This window comes from Prionailurus bengalensis, chromosome D1, assembly GCF_016509475.1.
Source record: "Prionailurus bengalensis isolate Pbe53 chromosome D1, Fcat_Pben_1.1_paternal_pri, whole genome shotgun sequence".
NCBI classification, from domain to species: domain Eukaryota; kingdom Metazoa; phylum Chordata; class Mammalia; order Carnivora; family Felidae; genus Prionailurus; species Prionailurus bengalensis.
In genome coordinates, this window is record NC_057346.1 from 39765551 (window position 1) to 39793342 (window position 27792).

Below are 27792 nucleotides of genomic sequence, written 5' to 3' on the forward strand. Positions count from 1 at the left end.
GGTAAATATCCAGCAGTGGAAATACTGGATCACAGGTATTTCTGTTTTTAATTTTTTTGGGAACTTCCACACCGTCTTCCAGTGTGGTTGTGCGAGTTTGCATTCCCACCAACAGTGCAGGAGGGGTCCGTTTCCCCTACATCCTCACCAACATGGTTATTTCTTGTCTTTTTGATACTAGGCATTCTGCCAGGTGTGAGGTGGCATCTCATTGTGGTTTTGATTTGCATTTTCCTGATGCTGAGTATCTTTTCATAAGTCTGTTATCCATCTGTATATCTTCTTTGAGAAAATGGCTATTAAGCTCCTCTGCCCACTTTTAAATCAGGTTGTTGCTTTTTTTTTTTTTTTTTTTTTTTTTGGTGTGGAGCTTTATCAGCTCTTTATATATTTTGGATTTTAATCCCCTTTGGCTATATCATTTGCACATATCTTTAACAGGTTGCATTTTGGTTTTGTTGATAGTTTCCTTTGCTGTGCAGAAGCTTTTTATTTTGACGAAGTCTCAGTAGTTTATTTTTGCTTTTGTTTCCCTTGAGACATATCCTTAAATATTTGCTAAGGCCGACATCCAAGAGATTACTATCTATGTTTTCTTTTAGGAGTTTTATGGTTTCAGGTCTCATATTTACATCTTTAACCCATTTGAGTTAATTTTGTGTATGGTGAAAGAAAGCGGTCCAATTTCATTCTTCTGCATGTCGCTGTCCAGTTTTCCCAACACGATTTGTTGAAGAGACTTTTTCCCATTGCATATTCCTGCCACCTTTGTCCTAGATTAACTGACCATGTAGCTATGGGTTTATTTCCAGGCTCTCTATCCTGTTGCACGTGTGCTACTTTTATATCTCAAACTTCTCCCTCATCTATCATTTCAAGCCAAATATAGTCTGTTCTACAACAAATGTTTCACAATCAGTAAATAGGAAGAGAAATAAAGTATAATACAGAAGTTTTCCTGGTTCCTCATCAAGGGGAGCCAGAATATTGGGAGCAGAAAAACACGTTGGCCATGTGGTGAGCTCAACTTTTAAAGAAGTAAAAATGAGCACCAGTTATTTCGGGCTCCTTTACCATAATTTAGGCCATTTCCTTTTTTGGGTATTTAGATCCGTCTCAACTTTTCAGTTTGCAGACGGTGATCTCTGTGACTCTGTCCTTTGCGAAGTATGCCTAGAGGATGAATTTCTAGAGGTAGACTTGTAAATAGGAAAGAGCAAACAGCAAACTTGAGAACGAAGACGAAGCTCCAGTCACAAAGTTCGCGTAGCACTTGGCACTTGCTATTTCAGACACAGGGTTTCTCAGCTGTGAACTGCCTGTCAACGTCAGTTCCCACCCTGAAGTGAGAGTCAGAGATTTTAGTCCCAAGGCAACGAAGAATTGGAGTACGAAGTAGAAGTGAACCAAGGTATGGAAAGAAATTGACCACAGAGCATGGCTTTCAAAATGAACTGGAAAAAAACAAAAATCTTCATGGCCACAGATGCACTCACTGTTGTCTTTATCACCTGTAAATTTGAGCAAAACAGGACATTCTAAAATGCTCTCTCCTATGGATAAATACAAATAAAGCCGGCGTCTTAACCACTGACTTCTAAAACGCTGGACTTTCCGAGAACAGTCACTTAATGTTTTCTATCTGCCAGCCCTTTAGAACTTCACATCCATTACCAACCATACTGAGACCTTTGAACCACCACTGAGGTGAGCAGGGGCATTCTTGTCCTTGTTTTAACACGTAAGGGACCGGGTGCAGCCGGGGTAACGTTGCCAAACGGAGACAGCTAAGCAGGGGTAGAACCGACATCAGAACCCAGCTCTTTTGCCAGCCCATTAAACACACGGTTAGGGACTAACTGGTTTGCTCCCGCTGGCCTCCCAACTTTCACGGTATATTCTTCCATTGCCGGGTCATCCAGGTTGCAACAATTCAGCTGGAGAATGTGAATCAACAAGGCACACGAGTTGCTGGCCCAGTGGCCGAGCTGCCATCTTCCCCCTGCCTCTCCTTCCTTTTCCACTGTTTTCTAAGTGGCGGGTGATGGCTCTTCACTCCCCAGCGATGAAGATCGTGGCAGCGTGCGGTTGCTCCACTGTCCTCGGATGAAGCTTAAGAGAGCCCGTGGTTACACCTTGGGCTCTCCGCTCCACTCGGTGTGGTCGTGGCACTGGCTCCTGACCAGATAATCCTACACAACAAAGCGTTCGTTTTTTCTAGTTGATAGCCATTTTATGTCTAAGAGGGGGGCTTTTATTCTGGATCTCTTTAAACTGTAACTCTTCTAATAACTCATTTTTATTATATTTACCAAATTATCAATTTGTAGTGGATGGAAATTAAACAAAAAAACAAAACCCCCACCAAAACGAAGTCTCCTGGCAAAAGTCCTTTGAGTATGAGCCTTCAAAATTACAGAAGACTCCACATGTGAGTCGATCTGTATGGATTAGCTTAGGATAATTAGCTAAGGCAACTTTTGTGGGCCACCATGAAGAGATTTATTTTTTATAAAGCTTTATAATTGTAGAGTCCTAACAGTTTCTTAGAATTTCCATGGATAGAAAGATGCAGCATCTCGATCAGAAGGGGAAAACAAACACACAGAGATGTTATGGTACTTTGTGGCTTACAAGTTCCATTTTTCTTTTAAAAGAAAAGAGAAATATAAACCTTATGAAGTGATTTTACAGTCATAACTTATTAAAAGGGTATCTTTAACAAATTGAAAGCCTTTCTCATAAGGAATACACTCCCTATGTATTATTTATAATTGTTCCAAAAGACCCATATAAACCTAAGTCTCTTATTAAGGGAAGTAACTCAGGTGCATTTTAGGATTGGGGCACTATTTCCAGAAAGTTCAAATATGTTATTTGTAAAATGTAATCAATCCACAGATCCATTCGTATTTTTCCCTGGAGAAAGAGCGCTTTATGGCGTGAGACAGGACAATACTTTCACTGAAAGAAGGAATCCAGAGCTGTTGGGTGGAGGCTGGAGAATTGCAGGGGCAGGCGGGGCGGGGTGTGAGCACTGGCCGTCTTAAGGGACAGAGGTCATTCAAGTGGCGGAAGAGACAAAAAAGGGACCTGAGAAAACCCTAAAAATATACTCTGCCCTCTGTGCCTTTGGCTGAGCACTTTCCAGGATGCTCTCAGAGGACCCAGGCATACATAAAGGCAATTGGAGGAAGAGGAAGTCGATTTGCCAAGACAAGCGTAGCTTTAATAGCTCTGCTACGAAAGGGGAGAGGATCTTCCTGCCAGCGTGTAGATCCTTCCACTTCAGGGGAAGAAGTCTTCTTTCACTGTGAGCACGCTCTGTACGAAAGCTGGGTCGTAAGAGCGTTTGTATATTCTTAAGCAATCTTTTTAACGAATAGGAGAATGAGATGAGTTGATAAAAGACATAATTCATTTGGGGGTGCCTAGGTGGCTCAGTCGGTTAAGCAACCAACTGACTCTTGGTTTTGGCTCAGGTTATGATCTCTCGGTTTGTGACCTCAAGCCCAGGGACAGGTTCCACGATGACAGTACAGAGCCTGCTTGGGATTCTCTCTCTCCTCTCTCTGCCCCTCCTCTGCTCTCTTCTCTCTCAATGAATAAACTTTAAAATCATCAGTGCTCTTTAAAAAAAAAAAAAAAAAGACCATTCATTTAGGTTGTTAAGAGTTCAACGAGTATCTGGAATTTTTAACCATACGCTTTATTTGATGTCAACATCAAAGGAATATTTTAAAAAGTTAATTCAAACCCATAAATTAGTAACATTTCAAGTTAACTGCATAAAAAAAGTTGTTTTGCATCTCCCTATACTATATACCCTATAACTGTACATAAGCTTCTGCATTTCAAAGCACTCATCACTTATAAAGTGAAAGGTTTCAAAATGCTAGGTAAACATCTGCTAATTATTTTTTTAAAACAATACTCCTTTGGAAAATTTCTCTTCCTTGTGCTTAATGGTTCATCTTCTCAAGTCCGTTTCTGGAAACTTCTCTGCCAAAAAACAATCCAGAGACCATGCTGGAAACAAGGATCATAGCAGGCAAGGGCTGAGCGCAGACATAAGCAGCTCCATTTTATAGACAAAGTTTCGACCTTCCATCTTATTCCACTGAACTTCTCTGAACGGACCACGAAGATGATTCCATTTGCTATCCTGTAAAACATCACTCTTCGGAAGGTCTTTACACTGGTTCCGGGGAAACTGAACCATGATCTTGCTGCCACTTTCAGGGCCATTGCGAACTGCAGAGCAAAACCAAAATATCAGTATGGTCAATTTCCAAACTAGAAAACAAGGAAGCGTCCCACAACTTCATTCTACCACGAATACAAAAACCTCTTCTGCATATGCACTTAAAAGCTCTTGTTTAAAAGCACTGGTCCGTTTTCATATGCAAAAAACCAAACAAACCTTGCTGATTTATATATACTAGGCTGGTATAAATATTCACGAATTACTGTTTGTATCATAAAAATGTGGCAAGATGAATTCTGGCTTAGGAAAGTCATATGTCCTGTATATTTTCAGAAAACCAATTTATTTTTTTTCTAAAACACTTGATACACATCTAATATAGAAGGAAACTCAAACGTTCAGAATCAGGACTGGGAGGGAGAAGGCAAGATTATTCTGAATTACGAACTTCAGGTTTTAATGAGGCTTCATTACTCAGCGAAGAAGAAGTGGGTATTTTGAAACTCTTATCAATAAAGATCCACCAAATGACCAAGACTACAGATTCAGACCATGGTTCTGGGGGAAAAATTTCTAATTGCTCACTCTTTCAAATATTTAGAACAGGTATTAGTAAAGACCACACTAGGGGCGACTGGGTGGCTCAGTCAGGTAAGTGTCCGACTTCGGCTCAAGTCATGATCTCCCAGTTTGTGAGTTTGAGTCCCACGTCAGGCTCTGTTCTGACAGCCCAGAGCCTGGACCCTGCTTCAGATTCTGTATCTCCCTCTCTCTGCCCCTCCCCTGCTTGTGCTCTGTCTCTCTCTGCCTCTCAAAAATAAACGGTAAAAAAAAAAAAAAAAAGAAAGAAAGAAAGAAGGAAAGAAAAGACTACACTAAAGCCGCAAGTACTCCAAAAACACCTCTCTTCTCTGTTCCATCCCGTCATGTCCTTAGGATCCGATATTACTCTTGCCAATTTGCAGTACATTTTCAAAAAGCATTTATCCATCAAAGGTTTTGAACTTTAGGAGTAACGATACTGATGGCAGTTTTCAGATCTCTTAGGAAAATGTGTCACCAAGCAAAACATTTTTAAGACCACTAGAAGAGAATAATTTGTTGCTCTGAATAATAGCCATGATCAGATAAAAGCTCAGCATAACTGCTATATGAACTCACTGCAGAGATAAATGACTCCCAAGTATGTCTATTACAGGTAAATGTTAAGACCCAACTCCCAAAGGCCTCTTCACATTCCAAGCAGCAGCCAGTACCTGAGATAGCATAGTCACCACTCGGGGAGGCCACCGTTATGGCAGAGGCATTGCCAATGCTCTCTATGGGTCCAAGGCCCACGTGATTACTGAAGCTTAGCACTTGCCAGCCCATAACCTTGGCGAGCTGCTGAACTGCATGCACCTGATGCTGTGACATCTGTGAACGAAAAAGGAAACTTTATGTGTAATTGCCATGGATATTTACTTTGCGGTAGCTTGACATCACGACTGTGAACTTTTTGTTGGGGTGTCCGCTGCCGAGCACAGACAGGAATCCTATCTTCTGCGTGAGGAACCCTCCTCTGTGATTACCGGGGGAGGATCCCACCTTCCACCGCAGAGGCTAAAATAGCCTGATGCTCGCCTTCCCTGCCCGATGGCAGCTTGAGCACAGACACGTGACCTAAACTTGGCCAACCGAAGACTCCCACCTGGATCACCGAATGTGGCGCAGTACCAAAGGCAGCGGGGTGTGCTGGGTATCTTCCAGTTACCCCTGCAAATCCACTCTCCACCCTACTCCACCCAGAGAGGATGACCCATATGGTTACATCATTTGGCTTCAGGGTGGGTTCAGATAACGGGAGCAACCAAGGTAATGGGAGCCAGAGGATGGCGAAAGAGAGAGGAAAGCAAGGTCGGTACCCTTCCCCGTGAGCTTGTATCCGGTGACGAAAGGCGACTAGTGTTTTTCCAAGGTGGCCTGTTCCACATGACTCTCCCCCTTTAGGGCACCTACAAGCCCTCCCCTTATCCCTCTGGCTTAGGACTGGTGACCACTCAGCACCCCCCGGCCTGGTTACCTGGTTGGTACTAGCACCAGGTTACCACACTTTCCCTGGTGGTTCTCCTACACCCACACTTCTGTAAATCCTTAGAAAAATTACTGAGTGCCACCTATTTTCTACTAAAATCCTGACTAATACACAGGGGCAAGTTAGAGCGCGCTCTGCCACTAGCGATGAAGGCAGTGGGAGTGTCAGGATGGCACCTGACAGCAGCCGCTGTCCTGGCTGTGCTTCTCACCGGGCAGCTTCCTTTGATCTCCGCCACCTGCCAGCCTTGTCCTCTAGACTTTCCATTGGTTCTCGGAGCTACCCAACAGCCTCCCAATATAGTTCTGTGTACGCGCGTGTGCGTGTGTGTGTGTGACACGAAAGTCAGTTTAAGTGTAATCAACCAAGAACTGCCGTATCTCACAAATGCATTTTATTTACTTGGCACCAAAGAAAGAAGTCAGTATAGAAGATTATTGCTTCTAGGATGGAGAGCATGTTTTTTTCAGCTTTATGTGAAATATAAATGTGTGTATTGTGAAAAGTGTATTAGCTTCTCTAAACCTACCCTTTCTCCCACAAGTCAATTTTTCACTGGATCATAACTCCATGAAGAACACAGGAGAAATACTATTCTTAGCTTTACAGAAGAGGAAAGGAAGGTCCAGAAATTTGTCCGGTGTCACAAAGCAAATTTGTGGTGGACCTGGGACTAGAACCCAGCACTTTCCAGGTTGCTCCTTAACACGGAAGAACTATATCTGAGGGTTTAAGTAAAATATCCCACTTATTATCATGGAGGGTCACTAGAGTTTTGTATCTGATCTCTCCTCTGGTTTTCTGGGGTAATTCTCCACTTTTGTGTGGACCCAAAGGGGCTGTAAACCCAGGCAAATGTGAGAAATCCGAAGTTTACAGTCTCCGAGCTGCTCCTTCATCTTAACCACAAACTAACTGGAAATATATCTAGGACAATTTATCAAAGTTTCACAATTAGCCATTAAGTTGTAAAATGTGCACTAGAAATTAAGCAAGATGGTGGACAAAAATAGCTTTCTTTTTATAATATACCTTAACTCTTCCTTACTCATTTTGTTCTTTAAGCAGTGACAAGGGCAAAGAGGCCCCAGACTTGCGGTCTATAACTCTTACCTGTGACAGGAGGAAGTCCTGTAGCTCCTGCTCCTGGTGAGACAGTGTGATCACTCTTCCATCCCTGTGTACAACTCGGATCTGCTCAACTCCGATATTCAACTGCAGCTGAATGGACCTTTATAGACACATATACTAAAAATCAGAAATGTTCAAAATTACCTCATACGATGCCACAGACATTAAACCTTAACACCAAAGAAACCGAAAATAACAATTTTGATAACCTACACCAACACCCATGGGAGAGAGGGGTTGTCTTAGGTTCAAGGTAACCGTCAGACTCCCACCAGATGCCCCTAGGTCACCCATGCGTGCAGAAGGATGCAGGAGAGGAAGCCCAGCTTGCCAGCCGGCCAACACCCACTGCCACTCTGCTCTGACAATCTGCACACCTTTGCTGCACTGAGATGAGATCTATGCTGGGCATGTGGGGGACCTGCCCCGACTTAGAAGCCTCATTCCGTAGAAGAGCCACATGTCCTCATGACAACTCCATAGACATGGTCTCCACAGTCCCCCCTCAGGAGATACTGCCCAGTTTGAGAAGTCACTCCATCTGGGAAAAGCCAAAGGCACCTCCATCAGGTGTTTATAATTCCTTCCAGTCCAGATCCACTTTACCAGTTTGGGATCATTTTTGCCAAAAGCAATGTTGCCTAGTAACACAGGTGGCATCTTTTCTTAGCAGGTTACTAGGGGATTATAGCTAATAGCTAAAGAGTTAACCGAAGATCAAATTCTCATACGGAAAGGGAAAAGCTTTTATTAACTCCACACCCTCTCCTGAAATAATCGGCAAACAAGTCAAAATATATACTCTATTAACTTGGCTTAGGTCAAATAAAGAAACTCATAAAACAACATGCAGATAACGACCCTCTTCCAAACCAATTTACAAATTTTTATCACTAGCATACAACATCTACGAGAAATATGAAATTCTCAAAATCAAACCATCTAGATGAACTGAAGGATAAAATAGCATTATATCTCCTCACATTTGAAAATACCTCTTTTTTTAGACTTGACTTTACAGTGACCACTTAGGAATAAAACACTGTGTCAGTTATCTATGTAAAATTGTAATTTTGATGTATTAAAAGTTTACATGTTTCTTTCAAAGAAAAACACAAAATTCAGAAGGCTTAAAAGGAAAAACTTACAAACTTAACCAAATGGTAAAAAGCCTGAGTACTGGGTGACTGGGTACTGAGTACCGCCTGAGTGGCTCAGTCAGTTAAGTGTCTGATTATTGATTTTGGCTCGACTCACAGTTTGTGAGTTTGAGCCCTGTGTCGGGATCCACGCTGTCAATGCAGGGCCTGCTCGGGATTCTCTCTCCTCCTCTTTCTGATCCTTCTCCACTTGTGCATGCTCTCTCTCTCTCAAAATAAATAAACTTAAAAAAAATTATGATTACTATTGGTAGAAGCATAGTTGTGGCAACCGCTTCGAAAAGCAATTCGGTAACATTAACACAAAGTTTAAACGTCCTTATCTTCTGACCCAGCAATTACACCTGGAGGGCTTTATCCTACGGATATACTTGCCTACGGATGTACTTGCATGTGTACAAGTTACCTGGCTGGCATCCAACTAAAATGTTCATCAGGGGGCACCTGGGTGGCTCAGTCAGTTGAGCGTCAGACTTCGGCTCAAGTCATGATCTTGTGGCTCTGAGTCTGAGTTCCACACCAGGCTCACTGCTGTCAGTGCAGAACCCACTTAGGATCCTCTATCCCCCTCTCTCTGCCCTTTCCCCACCTGCGCTCTCTCAAAAATGAATAAATATTTAAAAATACAATAAAATGTTCATCAACAGAAGGCTGATTAGAAGTCATGGTACATACAATGAACACAATGAAGCTGTAAAAAGAATGAAGTAAATCTGTACGTAGTGGTAAGGAATGCTTATTCACCAATATAACATAATGTAATTCACCAATATAATATATATTTTTTTTTTTATAAAAATTTTTTTTTTTTTTCAAAGTTTATTCATTTTTGGGACAGAGAGAGAGACAGAACATGAACGGGGGAGGGGCAGAGAGAGAGGGAGACACAGAATCGGAAACAGGCTCCAGGCTCTGAGCCATCAGCCCAGAGCCCGACGCGGGGCTCGAACTCACGGACCGCGAGATCGTGACCTGGCTGAAGTCGGACGCTTAACCGACTGCGCCACCCAGGCGCCCCATCACCAATATAATATTTAAAAAAACATGCAAATTGGGAATGACTGCTGACAGGTATAGGGTTTCTTTTTGAGATAATGGAAAATGTTCTAGAATTAGTGATGATATACAACATAAATAATATGCTAAAATCCACTGAACTGTACACTCTAAAATAGTAAATTTTTTATGTGAATTATGTCTCAATATTTTAAAAGCACACAATATTGTAGGAAAAAAGTAGGATATATATGCTTGTAAATGCACAGACTTTCCTAGACGGATGTGTAGAAACTTTTTAGATGCTTCTGGGAAGTCCTAAGAGAATTACTTTCAACTTTAAATAACCTAAGTTGACCCCAGCTATAAAAGATGAGGAAAAGGGCATTCTACTACTTCCTTTCCCTCCTGATGCTGTCAAGGATACATTGTCAACAACCCTTCTTCTCAGAAGTTTAGAACTTTTACCCCGGGCTCTGAAACCATAATCTCACATTTGTTTGGTCTTGTAAACGTAAATAACTCAATGCTGACAATTTTTTTTCTTTTCCACTCCTTTGTACTCTTTCTCGTAATGTTTTATGGTGGAAAATTTTAAGCAAAAGTACATAGCAGATTTTGCATATATAGTAATATATACGAAAGTAATGCAATGAAATACAATGAAAGCCAATGGCCCCATCACCTAGCCGTAACAGTTAAAATGCATGCCAAACTTGTTTTACCTTATTCAACGGCTACTCTCCCACCACACTCCAAGTCACCTCAATTGTTTCCTTATTTCTCTATAGTATAGGGGAAGAAAACCATGATCCACCTTCACCCCACCATCTTTTCCTGGAAGTTGCAAGACTGATTTCCACTGTGTATTCCTTTATCTTCTATATCCGATCTTTTACATCATGCTCCCTAGCGATTTTTCATTTTTGAAAAATAGTGAATTAAAGTCTCTATATTAAAAAAATAACAATTGGGGCGCCTGGGTGGCTCAGTTGGTTGAGCGTCCGACTTCGGCTCAGGTCATGATCTCGCGGTCCGTGAGTTCGAGCCCCACATCGGGCTCTGTGTTGATGGCTCAGAGCCTGGAGCCTGCTTCAGATTCTGTGTCTCCCTCTCTCTCTGACCCTCCCCCGCTCATGCTCTGTCTCTCTCTGTCAAAAATAAATAAAACATTAAAAAAAAATTTAAAAAAATAACAATTTAAGGGGCGCCTGGGTGGCTCAGTCGGTTAAGCGTCCGACTTCAGCTCAGGTAATGATCTCACAGTTCGTGGGTTCGAGCCCCACAATGGGCTCTGTGCTGACAGCTCATAGCCGGGAGCCTGTTTTGGATTCTGTGTCTCCCTCTCTCTCTGTCCCTCCCCTGCTCACGCTCTTTGTCTCAAAAATAAACAAACATTAAATAAATAAATAAATGAACAAACAACAATTTAAGGGTATTATACTCTCCTACTCCTGAGGGTGGTGATTTTGTTTTCAGTGTGTTTTGCTCAACGGAGAGAGCACAGTGGCTAGTTAGGTCTGCCTGAAATAAAGCAACTAAAACTTGAAAAAGAAAAGGTACTCACCGACATTGATAAATGTTTGCTAATGGCTCTCTCAGACTGACCTGGGGAAGGGGACTTAACTATATCCTGTCAGTTGTTAATTTTAGTTTTTAATATTTTATTTGAGAGAGAGTCCAAGCAGGAGAGGGGCGGGGGGGGGGGGGGGGGAGGGGGGGACAGAGAGAGAGAGAGAATGAGAATACCCAGCGGCCTCCACACCCAGTGCAGAGCCTGACATGGGGCTCGATCCCATAACCCTGGAATCATGACTTGGACTGAAATCAAGAGTTAGCCGCTTAACTGACTGAACCACCCAGGAACCCCAGTTGTTAAATTTCAAAAGAGGCTCAAACGGAGGCCAAAATGCCTTCCGTGGCTACAAGCTTAATTTTATTAACTTGGTTTATTCTCCCCAGCTTTATTGAAATATAATTGACACACATCATTGATTGGTTTAAGGTGTATGTAGAACATGATGATGTAATAAGTGTATATATTTTATGAAATGATCATCGTAGTATGTTAACACCCATCACCTCATAAGCTGCCCATTTTTGTTCCTGTGATAAGACCTTTCAAGATCTACTCTTAGCTACTTTCAAATATACAACACAGTATTATTAACTATAGTCACCATGGTGTACATTAGATCCCAGAACTTTTACAAATGGAAGTTTGTACCTTTTGCCCACCCCGCCTCCCAACCTCTGGCAACCACCAATTTGTCCTGTGTATCTTAGCCCGTGATTTGTGAATGTAAGTGAAGGAGAGTGCTTCTCTGTGAATGGTCGGGACAAAAGTCATTTCACCCCCTTTACAGACACAGCTCTCAGCCCCATTTTAAGAGCATAATCATGAACTGGACTGGACACAGGTTTAATCCTCTAATCTCCCCCGCCAGGAGAGCTACAAAACTTAGGCTGTTTTAGGCACAATATGGAGAGTATAGGCTCTAATACAAACGGCCCTGCTCACTTCAAATACCCCAGACTCACCACCGCCTCGAGCAAGAACTGAAGCGGACCAGAGTGTAAGGCGTGGCCGCTCAATGATGAGGTTCGTTTTTGCCACAACTCAAATATGTGACACTTACCTTACGGAGACTATTTCAAACATTCTTACTTCTCATTTGCGCAAAACCTCTACAGTTGATAGAATTTACTGGAATGTTATGGCACCGCAGCAAATAAAACCCCAAATCTCGATATAATCATTCAACAAACATCAATATATAAAAAGCAACTTAACGTTTGAAACGAACAACTTATTTTTGACACTTACTTGCATATCTGTTCATAACCTTGTGATGTGATTAAAACCTTCACACTAGATTCATAAACATCATTAATATTCGACCAGTGAGCCTGTATCTGAGGGTCCTCAATGCGACTTGCCAAGCTGTCAATGGTTGCAGCAGCTCTTTTAAAGAAAAGAAGGTGAAAATTTTAAAAAGCTACCATTTTAAATAGTAAGATTATAAATCACTTTATTAATGTTATGGCTATTTGAAAACGGGAGGACTACATTTCAAAAATACTACATTTGAAAAGCAAAGACCTTTCTTAAAAAAAGGTTTATTTCCTTTGAACTCCAATTTGTTTTCTCTCAGGAAAACTCATCAGAACAGAGGAAGAAGGGTACTTTTAGGGTATATGCCTCAGGTCTGAAGAGAACAGAAATCATTCATGGATGTTAATAATTTGGTCCCTGGTAACAAATGGCACACCCACAGTGGAGGCCCATTTACTATCACGGAACTACAATCATTTTCCTGAGAAGCCAGGGAGCCGTTCTGCACAATGAAAACCTTACACTCCAAGAAAGATAAACATGTACATGAGAAATATGATTTAACTCCTCATTATGTACCACAGATCATAGTAAGTGCTTTCATGAACTGTATCGTTTCATCTCACTAACAACCCTGTCAAGTAGACACTATGATCACCTCTATTTTTCAGTCTAGCCACACTTAGTAATTTGCCTAAGGTGACACAGACATAAGCTGAGGTATATAACCGGTAGTCTAACATACTAATCAAACAGCTACTACCCAGAACCAAAGCATAATTCATGACACTTAATGAGACTACTGGAGGTCTCCGGTTTCTAGTTATCTGATTCCCCAGTACTTGATTGGGAAGAAATGCAAACTGCCATTGAGGACAAGAGGCCATTTACATAAATGGGTTTGGGGTCTGCTCTTTTACTGCTTCTGCTCCAGTACTGGTTTCTTTCAACCCCTTCAACTTTCTCTTCCTTTTCTGGGATTTGTTTCCTTGACAGAATTTCTTCCAAAAATTCCTACAGCAGACAGATATGTATGTGAGCACTGATCTTAGCATTATGCCTCAATAAACTGGAAATAAAAAGTATCTAGTGACTGAGAATTGGTAAAAGAAATCATGGAGTGTTTACATAATGGGACATTGCACAGCTATTAAAATATCTCTGAAAAGCATTTAATGAAAGATAAAAACATTTATAATATTAAGTGAAAGCAGGATATAAAATTTTGTGATTCTGGATTTTCCTTTTTTTTTTTTTTTTTTAATTTGAGAGAGAGCACGAGGGGGGGGAGAGAGAGAGAGAATCTTAAGCAGCACAGAGGTAGATCCCAATCCCCAGCACATGACCTGAGCCAAAATCAAGAGTCAGACACTCAACTGACTGAACCACCCAGGCGCCCCGATTCCAGATTTTAAAAAAAAAGATACACATACCCTAGCACACATATATATCAAAATACATGAGCATGTTAATAACAGGTCTTGCTTGTGTATGGTATTTATACAGATGGGGTTGATACGTTGGAAAATTATTTTATAACTGGGGAACGCAGGAATATTTTTAAAGCTTTGCTGCCTCCAACACTATAACAATACTCTGAAAATGTATGAGGATTCCAAAAATAGCTACCTTCATTCCCCTGACTTTAGGTTAAAGGTTTTTATAACTGAAACGTACAAATGAAAGTGACAACAGTAACCTACCCTATTTTATTGTTTATAAGGAACTTCTGCATATATTATTTCATTTGACCCGAAGACCAGACTCCTATATCCCTAACTGGCAGAGAAATAGGTGGAGGGCCATAGATATGAAAACCAAAGCTAGTGGAGCGCCTGGGTGGCTCAGTCAGTTAAGCGTCTGACTCTTGATTTTGGCTCAGGTCATGAACTAGCGGTTGTGGGATTGAGCTCCACGTCTGGCTCTGCACTAACAGAGCGGAACCTGCTTGGGATTCTCTCCCTCCCATTCTCTCTGCCCCCCGACCCCCCACTCATGCACATGCTGTCTCTAAAAATAAATAAATAAACTTAAACTAAAAAAACAAAAAACGCCCCAAAGTTAGTTAGCAAGTAACTGAGCCCTGTTTTTGTTGTTGTTTTAATGTTTACTTATTTTTGAGAGAGAGAACACGAGCAGGGGAGGGGCAGAGAGAAGGGGACACAGAATCTGAAGGAGGCTCCAGGCTCTGAGCTGTCAGCACAGAGCCCAATGTGGGGCTCTAACCCACAAACCGCACAGAGCCCCACACAGGTTTCGAACCCAGGAACCGTGAGATCATGACCCGAGCCGAAGTCGGATGCTCAAACAACTGAGCCACCCAAGCGCCTCCTGAGCCCTGGTTTAAGCACATTTTTTTACCCCAATTTCTTATTCCTTTTACTGCACCATGCTGTCTTCTCAGAACATGTCCTCCTAATTCATTTTACTATAAGCTTCAGGCTTAGGTTTCCATTTAAAGACTACAAACGTATGTGCCATTAAAACCATGACTTGCAGAAGAGCCTGGGCGGCTTTGCTGGTTAAACATCCAACTTTGGCTCAGGTCATAATCTCACAGTTCTTGGATACAAGTTCTGTGCTGACAGCTCAGAGCCTGGAGCCTGCTTCGGATTCTGTGTCTCGCTCTCTGCCCCTCCCCCACTCATGCAGTCTCTTTCTCTCAAAAATAAATATAACATTAAAAAAAAATTTAAAAAGAAAACCATGCCTTGTATTAGCATGAAAAAAATAAAAATCAAAAATAAACACTCATCCACAGCACAGTGTGCCCACACCTGAGAGTCTGGAATATTATCAAGGCACCATTCTAAATGAAGTAAAAAAACAGCTCTCTTCACCAAGGAACAATACTAAAATACAAGAGCACCTTCAACATGTTTCTTTTTTTCTTTTTTAAAGTTTATTTATTTGTTTTGAGAGATTGAGAAAGGGGGGGGGGGGGGAGAGAGGAGAGAAATCCCATGTAGGACTCAATCTCATGACCCTGCTTCCAGATCATGACCTAAGCTGAAGTCAAGAGTCAGATGCTTGGGGCACTTAGGTGCCTCAGTTGGTTAACCATCCAACTCTTGGTTTTGGCTCGGGTCATGATCTCGCTGTTTGTGAGTTTGAGACCGGCATCGGGCTCTGCACTGGCACACAGGGCCTGCTTGGGATTCTCTGCCTCCCTCTCTCTCTGCCCCTCCCCCACTTGCACTGTCTCTGTCTCTCTCAAAATAAACTGAGCCACTCAGGCGCGCAAACCTTTAGCATGTGAAGAAGGCACGTTTAAGTACAAGTTCTTTTGTAAACATAAAACTTTGGGTTGCAAGTAACTTGTTCGGCTAGTGTTCCCCAAGAGAAGCAAACACTTCTAACAAATATTAACTTGATAAACGAGCGTGTCTTACAATTGGAACAGTACGTGACACCCAGTGTGACATGATCACAACTGAGCCGATGGTTCCTGAAATTCGCTTTGATAGGAGAAGAGTGCTTTGGATGACAAGCATGTTTCCGAACGAATTACGCTCACAGACCAAGGTTTTCCTGTCGTGTGCATGGAAGAAAATGAGCTCCAGAGCTCCACAGAGCTGGGCATGAACCTTGATTTTGCTACTCTTTACAAGTCTCACTTGGAGCAAGTTGTACAACTTCTCTAAGTTGGAACCTTCTCATCACTGAAAATAACTAATACCACCTGATGCCAGAGAACAAAAGCTAGAGAAGTCAACATATGGGAAAGCACCTTCCCAAGTCCTAAAACGTGAGACAGCCCCCAAAAATAGGGAAAGCTTCAAAAAAAAAAAAGATTAGAATCAGTTCAGGAACAAGTATCTCCTGGATGGATCACTGAAGAAGGTGTGGGGTTCAGGGCATACTCCTAGTCAGGTGCCTTCCGAAACTGCAGCCAGCGTCAGAAGCCATCTTGTATTTCCCACACACCTGACAGGACCATCCGTGTCAACTCTTATCCCACACCCCGCTTCCTCTCCCTGGCACAAAAGGTTACATAGAGCATGCCAAAAATAATGCATAGGAGGTAAGTAATAAAGGAAAAATGACTGAGGCTTTGAAGAAAAACCATTACTTTGTTCATCTTTACCTGCTCCTCAGAAAGATATGCTTTGCTTGTTTAATTATTTTTTCCAGAAGCCCTTCACTGGATTGTAATGAATTAATCTCGTTTTTATCAAAAGCCTGGGGACCCGAAAGTCTCATTCTCTTGTGACCAAAAGGTGCGCTTGCTGGATGAGGCATCGTGATGGAACTCAAGGTCTGTTTATGAAACTGTAACAAGAAGAGCCGTTTTCAATTAATTTTCATACCGAAGCATAACTGACATAGAACGTATTAGTTTAAGGCAGACAACATCATGACCTGATGTTACTATATACTGTAAAATGATTCAAAATAATCCTAGTTAACATCTGTCACCGTAAACAATTGCAAATTTAAAAAACTTTTTTTTTCTTTAAAGCAACTGATACTTACATATTTAAGGCAGGGGAGGCTGGAATACATACTTCTATTAAGTTTCTCAGGGGATTCTTTTGAAATTAGCCTAAACTGTGAGCCAGCACTCTGCAAACACAGTTCTAGTTAACGTGTAAGCAGAATATGTCCTGAAATAACTATCCTGTTCACAGGCTCTGGCGTGACACTTTCCCCATCACTCAATCAGAATCACTTTTCCCTCTGTACCCTGCACACTTTCCTGGTGCGTCTGTATCAAGCTTGAGGTTTATTTCTACCACTAGAAGTTAAGCTTGTGAACACAGACTGAGAATTCTGATTATCGGCATATTCCCCCAACACAGAGTAAGGATCCTTCACATCACAGACGGTGAAAGCCATCACTAGGGGAATAACGAGGACTCAGCAGAGAGGAGCCTGTGCACATTCACCGCACTGGGTATGCTTACCAAAACGCAAGAAGAGACATTTATTCCGTTACCTCTCTAATTAGTAGATGCAAATTATGCTCTAAGACATAAAGATGGTCCTCCGGACTTTGCTTCTCAGTAGCACATTTTTGGGATTTCTTATCATTTGAGGAATGGCACAAAGAAATCAGTAACTGCAAGCCTATTTATAAAAAGAAATAGGACAGATGCAAATAACCGAAGATATAGAAAAGCACAACTGTCTTCATGAAGTATAATCACAGCCCTTTCTCAAAAGAGCATTCTAGGGGCGCCTGGGTGGCTCAGTCGGTTGAGCGTCCGACTTCAGCTCAGGACACGATCTCGTGGTCCGCCAGTTCGAGCCCCGCGTCAGGCTCTGGGCTGATGGCTCGGAGCCTGGAGCTTGCTTCCAATTCTGTGTCTCCCTCTCTCTCTGACCCTCCCCCGTTCATGCTGTGTCTCTCTCTGTCTCAAAAATAAATAAACATTAAAAAAAAAATTAAAAAAAAAAAAAAAGAGCATTCTAAACTTGGAGATCAGGCTTCACGATTACCATTTTCACACCAAAATGACTATTCAGGAATATAATCAACCATCACGTATTTTAACAATTCAAGTTCTATTGACCTACATTGTGGCTGTTGACTTTGAGCTGTGGATAAAGAGAGTTCAACAGAAACTGTATGTGAATTAGTTTCTTCTTGCCTTTAAATTAAAAACAAAAAACACAACACCATTTTTGAAAAAACAAAAAACACTTAGTTGGGGCGCCTGGGGGACTCAGTCAGTTCAGCGTCCAACTTCGGCTCAGGTCATGATCTCACGGTTCATGACTTCAAGCCCCACATCAGACTCTCTGCAGTCAGCACAGAGCCTGCTTCCAATCCTCTGATTCTGTTTCCCTCTCTCTCTGCCCCTACTCCATGCTCACTCTCTCTTCTCAAAAATTAATATTAAAAAAAAAAAAACAACACCTTGGAAAAACAACAACAAAAAACCCCACCAAGTGGGTATCTGGTCTTGCTGATTAGAAAAAAGACAAATACTCTTCCTTGCTGCCATGAAAGCATGGATGGAATTTTTCACTTGTAAAACCCATTCCTTTGACAAGACTCAAGAAGCTACATCTCACAATTTTAAAAACAAACAAAAATCAGTGACACGGCTAACAACAAATTGACCTCCAGGGCAATTCCAACTGCTCTTGAATAATAATATAATTAAAATCCCAATTTCCACAAATTTAGGAATATTACGGGCATTTAATAACCACTGTCTGACTGACATCTTATTTAGCCAGCAGGACAGGATCCCTGGGAAATAGTCCACGAACGGTGTCAGCAGACACCTCAAAGCAACTGTTGCTGAATAACACCCTTGCTAGTACACGTTTTTCGCGTATGTGGTTTAAAATCCAGGAGTGACACTACTTAGGACACAGACTAGCATTGGAGACGTGCTGTGTCTTGCGCGCTTTATGAGCCACCATTATGGACAGCACGCTACCGCTTTGCTCTTACTGTTCCCTCAACGCAGCCAAATACGTAACTAGCCCCTCTGCCCTGTTCCCCAAACCACAAAGTCCTATTTATAAACTCAAAAGGGTTGGCTGCTCTTACTTGGAAAGGGCTGAGAGATAATCTGGTTTTTCACCACAATGTGAGGGATCTGTGACTTAATTTGAACGGCTTCCCGAGAGAGCTGCGCAAAAATTTCTTTACACAAGAGAACGTTCTGTGCTGCTTCTAATTTCGTCTGCCAATGTGGGGAACCTGAAAGACAGGGGACATATGTATATATCAATTATCTGACCGGATTATACATTAATTTGCTTAAGTGGGGACTTGAATGCATACGACAAAAGTTCAGAAAACACTGTATTACAGCACATCTTTCCCAAAACTCAAAAATTTTCCTTTCGTTTACATAGAAAACTGGTAAAGAAGTTCGATCTTAAAAAAAACATTGCACAGCTATTCACCAACGGTTAATTAACGGATTATAAATAATAAATTTCCAATTGTCCTTACTCCAGAGTACCGACTTTTCCTATCTACGTTTATCACCAGTTTATTTGGGAATGTAAGCTCAGACAGGACCGGAAGTTAGAGGACAGAACATAACTGCACCTGGTTTGGATTTGGGCAAAGGTCGTTTGAAGAGGTTGACTGTGCCAAGGTCACCTATGTCTGGAGCCTGTTTTTGAATTGAAACCTATGGGACAATAAAAACATGAAAAAATGTTAGCAAATTAACTTCTGGGTGAAGAAATTACTGAAACATACTTTAACAAGGGGCACCTGGGTGGTTCAGTCAGTTGAGTGTCTGACTTCGGCTCATGTCAGACTTCGGCTCAGGCCATGACCTCACAGTTTGCGGGTCTGAGTCCCACATCGGGCTCTGTGCTGACAGCGTAGATGGAGCCTGCTTGGGATTCTCTGTCTCCCTCTCTCTCTGCCCCTGCCCTGCCTGTGTGGTCTCCCTCTCTCAAGAATAAACATTCAAAAAAAAAAAAAAAAAAAAATACTTCGGCAAATACCTTGATATATGCAGACCCCTCTAAATCACTAGGAATTTGTACATCGAGGGGACAGTAATCTTCAGGTATCTTCTTATCCAGATCAATATCTGTATTCTTTATTACTTCGAATGTACCGTGATGGGGAAAGAGAGATCCTAATGGGGTATTTATTAAAAACAAGAAAATAGAAACAAGTTAACACATAAATTTAACATACCTTAAGTATATAATATTTCACAGGTGTGCCGTTTTAAAGGAGCACATGCACCCCAATGTTTATAACAATAGCCCAAGTATGGAAAGAGCCCAAATGTCCATCGATGGATGAATGGATAAGGAAGATGTGGTGTGTATAAATATATATATATATATTTATACACATCCACAACGGAGTATTACTCAGCAATCAAAAAGAATGAAATCCTGCCATCTGCAGTTACGTGGACGGAACTAGAGAATATTATGCTAAGCGAAATTAGCCAGTCAGAGAAAGACAAATATCTTGACTTCATATGACTTTTTAAGATACAGAACAGACGAACGTAAGGAAAGGGAAGCAAAAACAATATAAAAACAAGGAGAGGGACAAAACATAAGAGACTCTTAAATACAGAGACTAAAATGAGGTTTGCTGGAGGGTTGTGGGTTGGGGGATGGGCATTTTAAATGGGTAAGAGAAATTAAAGAAGACGCCTGTTGGAATGAGCACTGGGTATTATACAGAGGGGATGACTCACTGGGATCTACTCCTGAAATCATTATTGCACCATATGCTAACTTGGATGTAAATGAAATAATTAAGTAATTAATTTTTAAAAATATGTAAAAAAAAAACCAGAAAAAAGTCTTGGTCATCTTGAAATGGGATTTTACCTTCAGAATTCCCCAGTTTACATCAAATGCTGAGACACTTAGGTTCTCCGGTACTGACTTAAACCACCTCACCTTGCCTGCTTGTAATGGTAGGACAACGATGGCTCCCTCTGGCAAATGAGTCTTTTTAAACTATCACTCTCCTGTTAATCACGGTGATCACAGCCAGGGCTCCTTGCTTTGTCCCTTGGCACTCAAAGCTTTTACTCCACTGAGCTGGGAGTCTTGTAAACCTTTACTGTGTCGCTCCTCTGAATACACCTTAGTGGCTTACAAGACAGCAGCATGATTACCTCCGGAAACGTCTTATAGGTCAACAATAAAAAGTCTGTACAAACAGATGCTAATTCAAGATCATCAAATTTTGGTATATGCCAACAAAATATATTCCTGCAACCTTGGTAGAATGGGGCAAAAGGCAAAGTGTTTTCACCACTCTCTCCCTTAACCCAGGATGTGACAACAGCTTAGATGACTTAATGGAGAAAAAAAGAATTAAGGTGGAATGGAAACATTTCTTTGTCCTTTTATGCTCAGTTGGTTTTTGTTTTTTTTTAACTTTTTAAGCTTCTTTTTATTTATTTTTTGAGAGAGAGAGCATGTGCAAGCATGGGGGAGGGGCAGAGAGAGAGAAGAGAGAGAGAGAGAGAGAGAGAAAGAGAGAGAGAGAGAGAGAGAGAGAGAGAGAGAGAGAGAGAATCCCAAGCAGGCTCTGCACCGTCAGCACAGAGTCTGACGTGGAGCTTGAACTCCCAAACCATGACATGATGACCTGAGCCAAAGTCAAGAGTCAGATGCTTAACCGAAAGAGCCACCCAGGTGCCCCTTTTGCTTAATTTTTTAGGGTTACAAAGGAGCCCCTGATCGAGTCCAGTCCTAGCTCCTTTATCTCTGACGAAAATGTCAATTATGGTTCCGGGTGCGTTAGCACATAAGCTTTCTGTTAAATGCATCTAAAGATTTTCAAACTGAATCCCTCCCTCCCTCTCTCTATATACTCACTTATAAGGCTATATGAGTAATTTTAGCTTATCAGGCTTATGTGTAGAGAAATTAAAATTTCAAAATGTAACCTGTAACTGAGAAGCCATACATTATAGCCATACACATAAACATCAGTCAACCCTGTATAGTTTTGTGACAAGCTATAGCTTAAAAGGACCGTTTCTAACAATGATCTATACCTGCGCTTCTGTAGCTCAGATCTCCAAGAATTTTATCTCCAACTTTTCTGAGTTTCCAGTGTTGCCGTAATCTCAAAAGCTCAGAGTTGAAGTCTCTTTGCAGCTTATTTTCTTGGTTTTCAGTGACTGATTTGGTCAATCTTTCTGCCCCCTTCAATAGGATCTGTGCTGCTCCAGCCAGCGACTTCTTTTTAGATATCAACTGCAGTGTCTGAGGGTTCTAGCAAAAACAATCCAACCATACAGTTCTGTATTTGTAAATGATTTCAACATTTCTCAATAATAAAATACCTACTCAGGAGAAAATTAAGAAATTAAAGAAAAGCACTGTTTTTTGAAAAATAACAACCTTAACGATTTCTCCCGTCAACTCAAATGAACTTCTGTTAAACCACAAACACCACACTGGACTACAAATCAGAACTCATGTGAACTCTGCCCAGTCTAGATGGGGCTCCCCTCTCGTGTCGTTCAAATGCCCACCCCCGGCCCCGTGTATACCCTTCTCTGTAATCCCTGCTTCAAAGTCACCCACGATGGCGAGACCCACTATGTCCATGGACGCTAGAACAATGCTCAGCACCTACTACTTGATTTCTGGAATAAATGAATGACCCCAATGAGTACAGCTGTATAATTACACGATGGCAAGCTACCAATGTGCCTTTGGAATAAAGACTGAAGCCACACAGCATTAAAATTAATGCACTTCACTGAAGGCTGATTTCCGGAAAACTGATGAGACAGCATAATCTATGTATTATATGTCCATACCTAAATACCCATTAATCACCACCGATTTGTGTACTCTAGTAACCGGATACACTTCCAAATAAGCCAAATTTAACAAAAGAAAAGTCTTCTGGCTGCATGAATCAAAATCACCAAGTTTCAGAAAATGTCACAATAATCCCTTGTCAATTTTTAAAACGTAATACATTTTTAACTTTCTGATAGTTATGTTCCTTAACTCTACATAGCAACAGCAGAATGGCAGGTCAGCTGTGCAAGAGAAAGAGCCAGGAATTCTTTCGCACTACAGCGTAACCAAGAACGGGGAAATTTCCCATCCACAGGTTTAAAGAATAGTGCTGGTCACAATAATCTTTGGGCCGTGTCAGGGAAGTGAATTCTAAATTTTTGGAGAGATCAAGAAATTCCTGGAGAGCCCTCTCTGGGAAGAGCACAGGTAAAGGCCGTGGGCTAGGAATAAGGTGCCAGAGTTGTGGTCTTGGCTCTCTAACCACGGGCTGTGCTGCCTCGGAATGTGTCACGCATCCCTCTGGGCCTCGGTGTTCTCTCTGTACAACGAAGGAACCAGGCTGAATGATCTCTAAGTTAAAGTCTTCCAGCATGGCGTTACTAGATTCTGAAACTATTACCACATGAGTAATTACATTCAATGCACTTTACGTACAAATGCGCAAGAACAACCATGACTTCCTCTTCTCGCGATTAACCTGGTCGTGGACCTAATGCTGCTTTTCCTTGAGCACCTCCCAAGTGGCCTCCTTAATTTCAGACTTTCCATTCACTAGTGCATCCTTCTGTTGCCTCCCTTTCATCCTCTCGTGCTCAAAAATTAGACACGCTCTTCCTCAAACTGCAACAATCTCACCTAGCTTTCATAATTTGGCCTTTTTAAACCAGGCCCTAGAAACAGGTTGAGGGGAAAAGTGAGACTTTGAAAAAACTCACTTGCTGAAGGACCCAGGGCTAATGACGGCAGAGGCGGGATTTGAACCCAGGTCTGTCTGACTCCACAGCCATTTCACTATCACATTTTTGTGTAATACACTACAGACCAATGATCCGGGCTGTAAGAATTTGTTAAGATCTGGGAAACTTTCAAGTGTTATATTATTAATGAAACTTAACTCCTCTAAGGGTCTCAGGACCATTAATAAAATGATAAATAAAGGAGATGGGGTTTCACACCTTTGTTTTGAACCAGTCTTCACAGCTTCATCTGGACTTAATTTTGCAGAAGGCACACAGCCTGAAGAGTGGTCCTGGGACTCAATAAAATGGTACCATTATTCAATTAAAGCCCACAAATACCTGTTTTGGAGGAAGTGCATCCTGAGAGACGGGATCAAGAGTCATAAATTTTTTATCTCTAACAATACTAAGGACATCATAGAGAACGCACATCTCTGTCAAGGCACTTCTCAAATTGTTCCTCACTGAGTCCCAGGGCCAAAGAGAAGGTTGAAATTTTACCAACCCTAAAAAGAGAAAGAAAAAAAGAAACACACAGGTATGAGTTACACTGACTAGAAGGCAGAAATCTCACTGAGATGTTGTAGGTACTAAAAGAACAATGACTTTCATTTCAAATTGCTTCCTGTTTTATCCCATTCCATGTACCCTTTCTTGAATCTTTGTGTTAATATTTAAGCTAGCATTCCTACAATGGCAAAACAAACATGATATCTAATTTCCACAGCTTAAATCTAACATTCCAACATTACAGGTAAGCATTTCAGTATTTTTTTTTTCAACATATGCAAGACTTTTAAATACCCCTTTTCTTCCAGCTTTTAAAACTTGAGTAACTGGAAAGGTGCCTGGGTGGCTCAGTCGGTTAAATGTCCAATCTCGGCTCAGGTCATGATCTCACGGTTCGTAGGTTTGAGCCCTGTGTCAGGCTGTATGCTGACAGCTCAGAGCCTGGAGCCTGCTTCGGATTCTGTGTCTCCCTCTCTCTGCCCCTCCCCTACTCACACTCCGTGTGTCTCTCTCTCAAAAAGAAACATTAAAAAAAAAACAACAAAACTTGAATAACGAGAGAATTTCCAAAATACGTTCAAGTACAAAAATAAAAGTGACCTACAGGGGCACCTGGGTGGCTCAGTCAGATAAATGACTTGACTCATGATTTTGCCTCAGGCCAAGAATTGGCTCAGGTAGGCTTGGGTAACATTCCTGAGTTCAACCCCACTTTGGGCTCTCTGCTGACAGGGAGGAGCCTGCTTGGGATTCTCTCCCTCCGCCCTTCTCCCCCGCACTGCCACGCACATGCGGGCTCGCTCTCTCTCCCTCAAAATAAACCTTAAAAAAAATTTTTAAATGATCTATAAGGGCAGCATTCCGATATTAAAAACTGTTAACATGCCTTCCAACCTCTTAAATCACTTCATTAAATTCCACCAAATACATGCTCATTATATAGAGTTCAAATAGAGTTATAGAGTAAAAAAGTAAAAGTTTTCCTTTGTTCCCCACCCCTAGTTCTGTCCCATCCCGAGAAGTAATCAATATTAACAGTTGAGGTGTACCCATCCAACTGTTTTTCGATGCATTTATATACATTTACTTCCATGTTTCTGTTACTTTTTTTTTTCCTCACTTAATATGTCCTACAGCTACTTCCATGTCAGTACATAGATCTATTTCATTCTTTTAACGCTATTTGACATTCTGGAGCATAGCTGTACACTAAGTTTAACCATTCCTATTTAACGGACACGGACGTTGCTTTCCATAATGTCAGTAATGGTAAACATGCTCAACACATATCTGTGTATGTGGACAACTTTTTCTGTAGGTTAAATTCCTAGCCATGATTTAGTAGGACAAAGGAGATACGCATTTAACATTTTTGACACATACTGAACTGCTAAGCCTTCCAAAAAGGCTTTACCAATTCACATTTCCAACACTGGATACTATGTTGCTAATGCACCAGACTAGTGTTTTAATTTGCCTCTCCCTAATTGTGAGATCTGAAGTCTTTTCCTGTGAGCTGTTTATGCCTTTGGGCTGTTTTTCCAGGGCCTTGTCTCCCCCCCCCCCCCCCCCCCCCAGTTTGAAGGGAATCTTTGAATAGCAGGGATAATGACTACTATGTGTCCTGTATGTTGCAAATACTTTTCCCAGTCATTTATTTTCTTACTTTGTTCATGGCACCTTTTTCGGTTATTATTTTACATTTTTATGTAATTAATCTCTTTGTCTTTATATTTTCTGTATTTCCTATCTTGATTAAGAAGGTCTCTTCTACTCCCAAAGTTTTATGATTATAGTTTCCTTCCAATTTTTACTTTATTCTCTTCATTTGTATTTCAATCCTTGTGGAACTAATCTGAGTGTGAAGTCGGAGGCGGTATTTGCTTTTTACTCCCAAACGGACCCCCAGTTATCCTAACACCACTGACTTGAAATGCCATCTTTAAATTCCCATTTACACAGGGTCTGTTGCACATACCTAAATCATTGTGACTATTTTTTTATTCCTGACAATAATGAAAATCCAAAACCCATTCACACTTTTTCTATAATTCTCTCCTAACCAGTCTCCCTCCTTCCAGTTTCATTTTCCCTGCAATCCATTTGCTACATAGGATCCAGAATAATCTTTTTTTTCTTAATTTTTAAGAAATGTTCAGGGGCGCCTGGGTGGCGCAGTCGGTTAAGCGTCCGACTTCAGCCAGGTCACGATCTCGCGGTCCGGGAGTTCGAGCCCCGCGTCGGGCTCTGGGCTGATGGCTCAGAGCCTGGAGCCTGTTTCCGATTCTGTGTCTCCCTCTCTCTCTCTGCCCTTCCCCCGTTCATGCTCTGTCTCTCTCTGTCCCAAAAATAAATAAACGTTGAAAAAAAAAATTTTTTTTTAATTAAAAAAAAAAAAAAGAAATGTTCATTTGTTTTTGAGAGAGGGAGACAGAGCACGAGCAGGGGAGGGCAGAGAGAGAGAGAGAGAGAGAGAGAGAGAGAGAGAGAGAGAGAGAGAGACACAGAATCCCAAGCAGGCTCCAGGCTTTGAGCTGTCAGCACAGAGATCCACGCAGGGCTGGAACTCAGGGAGCTGTGAGATCGTGACCTGAGCCCAAGTTGGACGCTTAACCCAATGAGGCACTCAGGTGCCCCAAAATAATCTCTTTTAAAACAGAATCATCAGTCTACTTAAAATCCTTCAAAAGCTTTCAGCTGGCTTTCTAATAAAAGTCACATGCTTATCTTGGCCTACTGGCTGTACACGACTTGGTCCCAGCCTACCTCTTAGACTTTATCTTATATTCCAGTCAATACAGACCTCTCTCTCTTTTCAGTAGGTGTAATTAGCATCATCCACATTGCAAAGGGAAGCAAAGTAACTCGACTAGACGTGGCAGAGCCGCGATATGAACCGCAGGCTTCTTCACCAAGTATGCCCCATAACAGACTTAAACGCTTCATCAGTGACAGTGCCTCAAATGCTCCAATTCAAGAAAACGTGCAGAAGGATAAGGAGTATTAGGAGGCAGGCAGCGCCCTAAATCGTCAGGCTGTGAAAAGACCACAGTGAGCACGATCACTCTTCCGCACTGAAGTTACTTTCAAAGTTCGCCCACGCACCGCATCTCGTCTAGCACGGGAGACGCAGGGTGGCATCACCTGGGCGGGTACCGGGGTCCCCAGACCGGCCCGCGGAGTGGAGTAGCACACACGGGCCTTACCTTCCTCGTCGTCCTGGTCTGCGCTGGACCCGGCGCCAGCCCAGTCCTGCGCGTCCCCCTCGGCCCCCGCCGCCTCCTCCTCCTCGGAGCCCGAACCCTGGCTGAAGTCGATCCGCTGGGCCAGGCGCGCCAGGTTCTGCGACATGGACAGCGGCTGCAGGTACGTTTCAGTGCCATCCAGGCCCACCTCCTGGACCTGCTTCTCGCAGGCCGACTCGATGCTGATCCGCACAGCGCGCACCCCAGACATGCTTGCGGCGTCGGGAGGGCTGCCGCGCGAGCCGAAACCCGAGGTGGGAAGGAGAGGCGCCTCCGAGGAAAGCCCGCAAGCCGGGAACCTCAGGGCTTCTGCGGACCTCCGGAAACCAAACGCCGCGCTGGGGCGGGAAACAAAGCCGAGGGCTTGGCGGCTTTCCCAGAATGCACTGCAGTTCCCCGCCCCCGCTCGGAGTCTCCCGGAACCCGACTGCCAGGCGCTGGCTC

The 27792-nt window shown here is 42.2% G+C and overlaps 1 protein-coding gene and 1 non-coding gene across 4 annotated transcripts; both read right to left on the bottom strand.

Annotated features, from left to right (window-relative positions):
* Positions 1-3688: 3688 nt before the first annotated feature.
* Positions 3689-27772, bottom strand: MED17 (mediator complex subunit 17). Of its 3 annotated transcripts, XM_043579936.1 has the most exons (13): positions 27310-27740; positions 23933-24099; positions 21872-22091; positions 19833-19969; positions 19423-19507; positions 18913-19065; positions 17344-17474; positions 16492-16676; positions 13296-13418; positions 12396-12533; positions 7395-7512; positions 5464-5623; positions 3689-4254 (listed from the first exon to the last, which is right to left on the bottom strand). In XM_043579936.1, exons 1-13 carry the CDS (start codon positions 27557-27559, stop codon positions 4043-4045), a joined length of 2079 nt encoding a protein of 692 aa, XP_043435871.1. In that variant the 5' UTR covers positions 27560-27740; the 3' UTR covers positions 3689-4042. The 3 variants fall into 3 exon arrangements, 2 of the variants coding, with proteins under 2 accessions (XP_043435871.1, XP_043435872.1); XM_043579937.1 differs by lacking the exon at positions 13296-13418 and having other exon boundaries at positions 27310-27772; XR_006297330.1 differs by lacking the exon at positions 3689-4254 and having other exon boundaries at positions 5516-5623; positions 7395-7529; positions 27310-27741.
* On the bottom strand, positions 22829-22964 carry LOC122484586. The gene has a single exon (XR_006297642.1). It is a non-coding gene; the product is annotated as a small nucleolar RNA SNORA46 (small nucleolar RNA).
* Positions 27773-27792: the final 20 nt, after the last annotated feature.

What these genes read in the sequence shown, in the direction of transcription:
- MED17 (XM_043579936.1), bottom strand. Translation starts at nt 27,559, where the DNA reads ATGTCTGGGGTGCGCGCTGTGCGGATCAGCATCGAGTCGGCCTGCGAG. An exon ending in AGACCAGGACGACGAGGAAG is followed by an intron (nt 24,100 to 27,309) that starts GTAAGGCCCGTG and finishes TTCTCTTTTTAG; the next exon opens with GGTTGGTAAAATTTCAACCT. An exon ending in GGTTATGAACAGATATGCAA is followed by an intron (nt 7,513 to 12,395) that starts GTAAGTGTCAAA and finishes GTGTCTATAAAG; the next exon opens with GTCCATTCAGCTGCAGTTGA.